Genomic DNA, 11,166 nt, shown 5'->3' with positions numbered 1-11,166 from the left:
ACAGTGAGTAAAAAGTAAACTGAGCGCATTTTTTTTGGACAGATTCACTTTTAATGTGTATGTATAATATAATACAGATACATAAAAATACACTCCAAAAATAGAAGAGTACAAAATATTATTTAAAAAATTGAGACACCTTGACCTATGGTACAATGTATACAATGATCTTTACTGCAGATACTACTATGGCTCTGCAGATTTTTTCTTTTCTTTTAACCTATGTCACCTCACCTTGAGGTTGGTAAATCTGTCTATCACGTTTTGATGGTCAAGTCTCTCAAGCATCTCTTTCTCTGCTGACATCACAGCCAGGTGCTGGAGTTTGCTTTGCTCTGTTTGTATTGTGTCAGGTCAGGTCAGGTCTCATCTCGTCTCATCTCAGGTTTTTTATGGTTCTGTTTAGGATCGTGTTTTTCTCTGCCTCAAGCCTTGGTTTTTTCATGCTCCTGATCAGTCCTCAGCTGAGCAACACTCCTGTCACAATTGTAGCAGCTCCCCCACAAATTATTTTTCTTGTGGCATCTGACAGTAGACTCATCTCTGTGCTTGTCCTGCTAGACCTCAGTGCAGCAATACTGTTGACCAGAATATTCTATTAGAACGAATAGAACATGCTGTAGGTATTACAGGGACTGCGCTGCAGTGGTTTGTATCATATCTATCTAATCTCCAAATTTTTTCATGTAAATGGAGAGTACTCTTCACATACTAAGGTTAATTATGGAGTTACACAGGGCTCAGTGTTAGGACCAATTCTGTTTCTGCTTCACTTAGGCAGAATCATCAGAAGATGGCATACATTTTCACTGCTATGCAGATGACACAAAACTTTATCTATCGATGAGGCCAGATAACACACACCAATTAGTTAAACTGCAGGAATATCTTAAAGATATTCCTGCAGTTTAACTAGCGTTTAACTAGCGTTTTAACTAGCGTTTAAAGCGTGGAAGTACTGACCTTACTTTGAGTTTGATTCCATAAAAAGTGACAAAAACATTAGCGTCCGTTGTGCGTGGGAAGAAAACTTCTTTTTACAGCAAAAAAACCCCTAAACAAGCACCGAGTGCACAACAACGTAATGGGAAATTCAGAGAAACTCACGGATTCTTCAACTGACTGCTGCGGCACACCAGCACCAGAGCACACCTCCGCCTACCCCACTCCTGCTTTACAGGTGAAAATAGAGCAACAGAACAGCTAGTCTTTGATTTTATTTATGTTCTGCTGTGTTTTACTTGCATCTATTTGAAAGACTGAGTGTAAACACAAAAATTTTATTTTATGTGCTGGAATGTGCAGAAAATAGGTTTAAATGTTAAACTAATTTATTCAAGTCAGAGAATGTTGCATATAATTAAAATTTTGCTTGATGCATATAGGGAGTGCAGAATTATTAGGCAAGTTGTATTTTTGAGGAATAATTTTATTATTGAACAACAACCATGTTCTCAATGAACCCAAAAAACTCATTAATATCAAAGCTGAATGTTTTTGGAAGTAGTTTTTAGTTTGTTTTTAGTTTTAGCTATTTTAGGGGGATATCTGTGTGTGCAGGTGACTATTACTGTGCATAATTATTAGGCAACTTAACAAAAAACAAATATATACCCATTTCAATTATTTATTTTTACCAGTGAAACCAATATAACATCTCCACATTCACAAATATACATTTCTGACATTCAAAAACAAAACAAAAACAAATCAGCAACCAATATAGCCACCTTTCTTTGCAAGGACACTCAAAAGCCTGCCATCCATGGATTCTGTCAGTGTTTTGATCTGTTCCCCATCAACATTGCGTGCAGCAGCAACCACAGCCTCCCAGACACTTTTCAGAGAGGTGTACTGTTTTCCCTCCTTGTAAATCTCACATTTGATGATGGACCACAGGTTCTCAATGGGGTCCAGATCAGGTGAACAAGGTGGCCATGTCATTAGTTTTTCTTCTTTTATACCCTTTCTTGCCAGCCACGCTGTGGAGTACTTGGACACGTGTGATGGAGCATTGTCCTGCATGAAAATCATGTTTTTCTTGAAGGATGCAGACTTCTTCCTGTACCACTGCTTGAAGGTGTCTTCCAGAAACTGGCAGTAGGACTGGGAGTTGAGCTTGACTCCATCCTCAACCCGAAAAGGCCCCACAAGCTCATCTTTGATGATACCAGCCCTAACCAGTACTCCACCTCCACCTTGCTGGCGTCTGACTGGAGCTCTCTGCCCTTTACCAATCCAGCCACGGGCCCATCCATCTGGCCCATCAAGACTCACTCTCATTTCATCAGTCCATAAAACCTTAGAAAAACCAGTCTTGAGATATTTCTTGGCCCAGTCTTGACGTTTCAGCTTGTGTGTCTTGTTCAGTGGTGGTCGTCTTTCAGCCTTTCTTACCTTGGCCATGTCTCTGAGTATTGCACACCTTGTGCTTTTGGGCACTCCAGTGATGTTGCAGCTCTGAAATATGGCCAAACTGGTAGCAAGTGGCATCTTGGCAGCTGCACGCTCGACTTTTCTCAGTTCATGGGCAGTTATTTTGCGCCTTGGTTTTTCCACACGCTTCTTGCGACCCTGTTGACTATTTTGAATGAAACGCTTGATTGTTCGATGATCACGCTTCAGAAGCTTTGCAGTTTTGAGACTGCTGCATCCCTCTGCAAGATATCTCACTATTTTTGACTTTTCTGAGCCTGTCAAGTCCTTCTTTTGACCCATTTTGCCAAAGAAAAGGACGTTGCCTAATAATTATGCACACCTGGTGCATACACATAGGGTGTTGATGTCATTAGACCACACCCCTTCTCATTACAGAGATGCACATCACCTAATATGCTTAATTGGTAGTAGGCTTTCTAGCCTATACAGCTTGGAGTAAGACAACATGCATGAAGAGGATGATGTGGACAAAATACTCATTTGCCTAATAATTCTGCACTCCCTGTAAAGTTAAAAGATTAAAACTGATAAAACAAGTTTAAAAAAAGAGACTTTGCCATTTGATTACATTTTGTATGATGGATTATACAGAAAAAGTAGAATTGGGCTGAAAGACCTATCTCTTTATCACCTATTCAGGTTGTAAATCGTGTTGTTAAAAAGTAACTAAGTAACTAATTACTTTTGAAAATAAGTAATCAGTAAACTGGATTGCTTTTTTGGGGAAGTAATCAGTAATTAGTTACTGATTACAGAAATAGTTAATGAAAGGTTCTCCTTGCTCCACAGAGCAACGCTGAAATTCTGTCAGAGTGCCCATTAGGTTTTTAGTCACCTCCTTGACTAAGGTCCTTCTAGGATGATCACTCATATTAGGAAGTGTCCTGGTGTCCACAAACTTGTCTCACTGGGACTTCCAACATTTATAAAATGTAGATATAAATGTAAAGTTAGATTACTGGCTCCACTATATGCTGTCAATGTTCTACTTCCAGTGCAGCAGGAGGCAAGTAGTCAGCAAGAAACTCTGGAAGAGAGAATCCAGTTTCCTTCATCTCAGAATGTACCCCATAAGCAAGCAATTAGGCATCTCCCAGGTTACTTACGTGTGACTCAAAGCAGTTCATTGGAATGTCTAGCAAAAATAAAAAAAACGAAGCTTACTGACTTCCCTTCATGTTTTATTGTTAAGCTTTAGCATGGTGACATTTGAAAAAGAAATACAATCAGCAGTGATTGATCAGAACTGAAGCAATGCTGTTTATGACCACACGGTATTCCAAATTGTTTTAACATTGTGATACAACAAATTAAGATATAATGCTTGCTTTGACACAGCCTTAGGTGAGAAAACACATCTTCCAACAACATCTGGAATTAACATTAGGAAAACTGAAAAACAACAGTTTCAACATTTTAAGAGCTTCATGGTGCCTTTAATAAATGCAATAAAAACATAAGACTTTACATTCAGCTATAAACTGTCACTTAAAAATTAAAATTCAAGTGAGATTAAGGACGTTAGGCTGCACTGAGCAGTCTGGCATGCCATTAGCAGTTTATGTTAGTATAAAATTGTATTTCGTCATTATGTTGAAGATGTTGTTTTATTTACAAAGAACTGGCTATGTAATTTTTCCTTGTGAGAGTAAAGCGTGCAAACGACAACCGCAAGCTCTAATTCACATTACTCTTTACAGTGTAATATAATGGGACTATTTACATTTGATTAAGTGCAAAAGATATACTGGGATTTGTTCAATACATTAAATAAACACCCAGGACTAACAAAGGCACAAGACCACATATGTAGGTGATGCATGTATCAGACGAGCCATCTGAGTTCTTACTGTGGCCTGTAGCCACCCAGCTGAGGCATGTAGCTGGAGACCGGTGCTGGTATCCAGTCATCAGATTGGCAATCTGCAGGTGCTGTGTGTTCAGTGTCTTCTTCCAGGGGACAGAAGTCCAGCACCTCTTGCTGCTTCATCTCCAACGGGTTGAAGTCATTACTGTCGGTGGCATTTTCATTCCCTGCATTGTGAGTAAAGCAGGGCTGTCTCAGGAAACACTGTCTGCTGCCCTCCTGCACCATGGTGTCATGGTTCTCTTCACAGTCCAGCAGTGGCTGTGTGGACTCAGACCGTGAAAAAATGGACTGCTGGGGCAGAGAGCTTGGGTTCTGGCCCTTGTAACCACTGGAGGCGACTACAGAGGAGTACTGAATAGTGCTGGCCGTGGTGTCAGCCATATCACCACCCTCATCACTGTCAGACACACTCTGTCGAGGTGAGGACATGCAGGAGGAGCCACCGATTCCACTGCTGTGCTCCTCAGACAGATACTTGTCCTTTTTCAGAGGCAGACTTGCCTTGTCCTCCTCAAATACACACTTTGCATCACAAACATCCACATTAAGCACACTGATGCCAGATAGACAGTTCTCTCTTGGTGCCTCTGCCTGTAGAAAAAGAAAGCAAAAGAGAAATGCATCTGATTAAATACGAAACGGGACAGTATTAAGCTATCTACAGATAAAGACATATTAGACATATTAGTCAGTTTTAAAGCCTAATTTTGCCGTGCCACTGTAACTCAGTGCTTCAGCAGGCATCCACATGCCACTTGGCCAAAGTACAGCCCAGGTTCGAGTTCAAACCGTGGCCCTTTGCTGCAAGTTTTCCCCCTCCCTCACCACTTTCTTCTCTATCTGCACTGCTCCACTATCCAATAGAGGCAAAAATGTTTCAATAAAAAAAAGCTTGTTAGTTTGACACCTCTGTGCTTCCTCTCCTATGAAAGGGATTTGTAAATTAGGACACTATTAATGGGGTAATTCTTTTAGTCACTGGACCTCTCTGAAAGCTGTAACTGCAATGCTTTCAGCTGACATTTTATGCATGACACGAAACATGGAAGACAGTTCTTCACTCAGTACTCTGACCTTGTTGTATGAGGCAAGTGTCATTAGCTAACAGAAATGTCTATGCAGTGATGACAAACAGGGTTGAGAATGAGCAATCTGCTTTATGCAAGCAATCATTTGTGCTATGTCCTGGTGGTTTAATATTTTTTTTATTACCATTATTCTGGTCATGCTGACACACTAATGCAGGGGTGTCAAACTCAAATACACAGTGGGCCAAAATTCAAAACTGGAACAAAGTCGCGGGCTAACGTTAATATTTATTGAAAGATATTTATTCCTCCAGATATAAGAATGAATCTTTTCTTATGGACTCAAACACGTTTTGCTGAAAAACTGAATATGGAACAAGCAAAGCTTAATACTAAACAATATATATATTAGCTGTATAATACCAGTAGGCCAGCTCTAATAGTAATTTGGTATGGCTTCGCCAAATTTGGCCTGCAGCCTAATTACATTTGGCCCGCGGGCCAGAGTTTGACACCTATGCACTAATGTGGAACTCTTACTTTCAAAGGATAATCTGGAGACCAGTTTCCAATGGTGCTATCTCCGGGATTTGGAATCTGAGGCCAAAAGTTGTCCTTGATCCTGTAGAAAAGAAAAAAACAAAACATACTTATATAGAAAAATACAATAACTCCAAAAATATTGAAATCACAGTTTCAGTGGAGCTATTATGATGAATATTGTGTATGAAGTAATGAATGTTTACAATTTTTAAGATTGGTATGCTCAAAATAAACTAGTATTATGTGCCTCATCCAATGACTAAAGTGCTGTACACCCAAAGGCACGTTAAAATGCCTGCAGTCTTGGAAAAGGTAAGATGCAACAAAGAGTAAATGGAAACCCTAGATGTACGTGTTCAGTTTACAGCCATTCACTGAGAGGCGGTAAACATCCCAAGAGATATTTATGGGTAACTTACACATCTTTTTTGCAGAAACAGAGCAGCATGGTCATGAGAACAACAAACAGAAACCCAAGGCTCACTCCTACCACAATGCCTTCAATTTCTCCTGGTGCTGTGAGGTGAAAAAGATATATAGATAAGACAAAGGGTTAACAGCAATTCAAAAACCAATGGTAAAAATCTAAACTTCAATTAGCCTCTCATCCAAGACGCTCCAGTAGCCTTCTTTTCAATCTCTCAAGATTACAACACCTCGATTGACTGAGACCCTACACAGACACTTTGGAAAAGGTAAAACTGACTTTGTGACATTTCTCAACTAGTTGGATCATGTACTGACCATATTTCAGAGTAGTGAACGAGTGGTTAGAGCCATTGACTGAGCCTCTGATAGTTGAAGCCTTTATCCAAATGTCATACTTTGTGTTGCGTGATAATGATGTCAAAGTGTATGAGGTGGTGTTAGCTGGCACAGTTATGCCTGCAAGAAAGAACAACAGAAATCAAAGGTTAGCCTGGCAATTGAGTATTTTCATTTTAAAAAGCTAACCTAACAGTTCAGCACAACATGGAACCAGTAGATACCACGAGTTTCAGTCCCACTTCGATAGTATATTGTGTAGTTTGTGATGAAGCCGCGTCGTTTTATCAGAGGAATCTCATCCCACTCCAGCTTGGCTGTGTAACATCCTGGGTCACCACTCAGGTTAACAATAGGGCCTTGTGATGGAACTGTACAAAAAAATAAAAATAACAACAAACTGACTTTAAGAACATCTCTGTGGAAATAACTGATAGACAATATATAACTTGTCAAATGATTAATATAAAAATTTTGCATAGAATCATCAAATGCATTCTATACAATCTCGTTAAAATGACATTATAACGGTTATGGCGTTAACATCAATTTTACGAGATTAACAGCATTATTCAAATTATAATATCCACAACAATTCAAAATACAATGGTTTACTATTGATTAATTGACAAGTATGATCTCTTACCTCCTTGTTCAAAATAGGCTCGTTCAAGGACTGGCTTCCCAACCAGTTTGCCATATATAGGGTACACTGATATTCTGTATTGAACAAATTGCTTAAGGTCCCCTAGATTTGACATCAAGGTTAAAAAAGGGGAGAAAAGCACTCTTTAATTAATAGCAATCTTATACAACATGCAGTTAGAGTAAAGCAACAGAAGCTATTAGTATTAGCAGCCATAGTAAAAGTTAACTTAAAGGTTTTGCTTTAAGATCCGCTGCAGTGTATGCAAAATATATTAATTCCTTGTTACAAGAGAATACTTTCTTGCTTTAACAAGGTTGTATTAAAGTCACTATAACATATTTATCATTTGTGTTGCTTATCAATAAGAAACTTGACTCTTTATAACGCCATATCATTATCATTAAACAATGAAATCAGAGACTAGCTTTTTGACTCCACCTTTTTATCGCTTTTTAAAAAGATCTACCTAAAGTGCCATCTGCACAGTACAGTCAGTCTCCTCTTTATGACAGCTCAAACTAAACAACAGCTTCAACAACAGCCATGACACGAGAGAGATTTTATGATGGGTCCCATATGCCTTTAAACAACTAAATGAACATTCTCCGAACGTGGTTATTCCATATTTCTTCAAGAGGGTTGTACAACAACTTTTTGTTTCCTAAACCCTCAGAAAAACAGAAAAAATACCTTTAATTGCAGTGTAGTTTTTTTTTCCATTTTCCCTCTGCCAGTTTCTCTCACCATCACTGACCCATTCCACCACATACTCGGACACTGTTCTGTTAGGGGGTTTCCATGAAAGAAACAGCTGACCGTTATGGGACTGTACCTCCGTTTTTTCCACTGCAGGAGGTTCTGTAACAGACACACACACACATGAAATAACAAATATAACCATAGCCCAATTTGTCATACATCGGGTCTTGATTTGGACCAGACTTAGTGAATAAACTACATTTAGTAAATTATAAAACTCATCTGACCTCGAGTTAAAACCTGCTAAGAACTTTGAGTTAAAGTTCTGAAATTATCTACTATGTGTATACTAGGCATATAATCATACATTACTCACACCACTATACTGATTCTGTTAACTGCAGTTTTATACCTGGGGCTTCGCAAACAGCTGAGAGTTAAAAATTATGATCATAAACCACATGGCATCCTGGTTCATGGTTGCTGCTGGGTCCCTTTGGATACCATCGTACGTCTCTGTTACTGTTACTTATTAATCAAGAACATTCTAATTTGTGTGTGTGATTTTATGCCGAAAATATTATCTGGACTGCTTTAGATTATATGTCACAGTTGTGTCTAAATGTCACGCCTGTAAATTCAAGGTCAACATGGACACTTACCCCGTGTTTTGCGGGAAATGATCAACTTTGCCTGAGGAGATGCCCCCACAGAATTTATGGCTGTGACATACACGGTCACAGACTCCTCATCATCCAAGGTAATCGTTTTTAGTGGAGTGATCTGTTTTTTACTTGAGCTGCCATCTGTCAGACTTCTGTTCACTGGAATAATCTCCCAAGTTCCATTCCTGATACTATCCTTTTGTTTCTCAATCGTTATGTTAAATCTTCTTATCCTCCCATTGGAAAACTCTGGATCCTGGATGAGCAAAGTTGCAGACAGTATGCAGACAGTTCTCATTATTACACAAAAACAACCAACATGACTGCTAGCATAAATGCTAAAAAAAACCCCAAAATGCCAGTGTGTCTATGAAACAAAATTATTTATGTTATTTATCACACTGAACAGTGTGTTCAATAGAGCCCGACAGATAAATCTGTGGGGCCAATATATTGGCTGATATTAGTTACTTGCCAAAATTTTGGTATAGCCACAAATATCAAATTATGCCTTAAAAAATAAACAAGAGATGAGAGAAACACCCTTTATCTATGTTAACACTGTTGATGTTACAATATGTAACTTGCCTGTTAGTAGCATATATTTGAAAAGCAAACATATGCAATTACAACAACTGGTGCAAAGTGCAAATCTACAACTTGGTGTGACAATAAAATAAGATGATTTTTAAACTGGATTGTTATATTATCCGAATAAGGCTATACATAAAAATTAAGGAAATCTTTAGTGTGTCTGAAAGAAAAGAACAAATATTATTAAATGACCTCTCGTATTCCAATTTTTAAATCTGTTATTCAAACCATTGACTATATCCAGGACTATATCGCAATCTGTCCAACTCATTCATTCTATTCTGTTAAAATTTTATTGATCTAGCCATTCATCAAACTGCTTGCTATAATGAATTAAATATTTTAACTATAATTAACTATACTGAAGACTATGAAAATAGTCTATGACAGTCTGTTCTAACATGTTGGCTGTGGTGAGTTAGGGTTGGCAGCAATAGTTCCTTTTGTTTGTGTTTTTAACTGGTTCAGTTCAGTTAAAAATGTATCTAAATGTTTTGGTCCATCTGTAGAATGTCTATCATTTATGTTAAACCTTTCATGTCAAATAAATTCTAATGCTTTGTGCTTATGACAACAGGAGTATTGTTAGATAAAACTGTTTTTAAATGTTAAATTGAATGTGATGGAAATTTACCTTACAAATGAACTCAATTTGTCGTTTATTTAGGCCTTCCTCCGACGTGATTATCCATACATCTGGTTTACTTTTTGGTACTAGGTAAAAGAAAAAGAACAGAATATTAAATCTTTTAGTTTATCAAAAGGACAAAAGAACCCGTAAACACATGGGTGGACAATGTATGCAGTTTCACAGGTTCAGTAAATCTTCTCACTGCCAGAGGTTTTTATTTTCAATCTTTATGCTTTTGGATACAAAAAGCTCTTGAGGACTTCAGAGTCTGAATAGTTTATTCATCGTGTATAACATAGTATTAAGTGAACAATTTATTAATCATAACTGTGCTAATTGTCTGTAGCAAAATATTTCATTTGATGAAATGCTTTTACTGAAACTAGTCCGAACTGGAATTCATAATACTCACAATCCTCTGGTGTTCTCTCGGTAACGTTGCTACTCCAGTCACTCCAGTAACCACAGTGCTTGTTATTATTATTATATTTGCACCGTACCTGAGTGACATAAACTGTGTCTGGTTGCAGGTTCTGGAGTCTAAAGGACTGTATATACCTCGAAGTGTCTGCCAGAGGTACCTAAAAACATAAACCATATGTCACTTAAAAATAAAACAAGAGATAATATGTACCAGTCTGAGAAGAATCACATTTAAAATATTAAGACTCTAAGATTTCAGCAAATACAGGACCCTCTTGCTTTGAGGCAACAGTACTAACCACAGAGCCACTGTGTTACCATTTGAGCACCTTGAGCAAGTGCTACAAAGATAAAATGGTGTACACACTGTACAGGGACACTGTAGAAGGTTGTATAGAACACAAAAAAACATATTACTGTGCTAAAGTAAACCTTCATTCTCAATCACTCTCAAGAGCTTTGTGGAGAACAGATTCAACATGTCATGAAACTAAATCAGATTTTCTTAAAATTGTCAGTAATACAATTTCTGCAGATTTGTTCATTAATACATAACACAACACTGGAATCTTAACTGATTTACAGGTTTACACAATAGTTTGAATCTTTTAGAAATATGGTAATATTGTCTTTTACAATGGCAATTTTTGATGGAAGGGTATACAAACATACTTACATAAAACCACTTTTGAGATCCCAATGGGCAGAATCTAATTTCATATATCGTTTCCAGATATCTTTTATCAATAGAAGAATTCCAGCTCATCACAAGGGAGGTGGGAAAAACTGCCTCTGAAATGACTGCGACGGATGGAGGCTTTGTTTTTACTGTCACACACACACACACACACACACACACA

The 11,166-nt window shown here is 37.9% G+C and overlaps 1 protein-coding gene across 4 annotated transcripts in view; it reads right to left on the bottom strand.

Moving 5' to 3' along the window:
• Positions 1-3,675: 3,675 nt before the first annotated feature.
• The window catches only part of il6st (interleukin 6 cytokine family signal transduce), a 13,266-nt gene continuing 5,775 nt past the window's right edge, over positions 3,676-11,166 (bottom strand). For all 4 annotated transcript variants that reach the window (XM_005751311.2, XM_005751313.2, XM_005751312.2 and 1 more), the window contains 11 exons: positions 10,983-11,134; positions 10,296-10,464; positions 9,887-9,966; positions 8,656-8,914; positions 7,985-8,152; positions 7,292-7,393; positions 6,870-7,016; positions 6,625-6,765; positions 6,300-6,396; positions 5,878-5,959; positions 3,676-4,900 (listed from right to left, as the gene is read on the bottom strand). In XM_005751311.2, coding sequence (XP_005751368.1) covers positions 4,286-4,900; positions 5,878-5,959; positions 6,300-6,396; positions 6,625-6,765; positions 6,870-7,016; positions 7,292-7,393; positions 7,985-8,152; positions 8,656-8,914; positions 9,887-9,966; positions 10,296-10,464; positions 10,983-11,134 — 2,012 coding nt within the window. In that variant the 3' untranslated portion in view covers positions 3,676-4,285. The remainder of the gene's footprint in view (positions 4,901-5,877; positions 5,960-6,299; positions 6,397-6,624; positions 6,766-6,869; positions 7,017-7,291; positions 7,394-7,984; positions 8,153-8,655; positions 8,915-9,886; positions 9,967-10,295; positions 10,465-10,982; positions 11,135-11,166) is intronic.

Source organism: Pundamilia nyererei, unplaced genomic scaffold, assembly GCF_000239375.1.
Source record: "Pundamilia nyererei isolate P.nyererei 1_Seehausen unplaced genomic scaffold, PunNye1.0 scaffold00306, whole genome shotgun sequence".
NCBI lineage: Eukaryota > Metazoa > Chordata > Actinopteri > Cichliformes > Cichlidae > Pundamilia > Pundamilia nyererei.
This window is presented reverse-complemented; position numbering and strand designations above follow the sequence as displayed.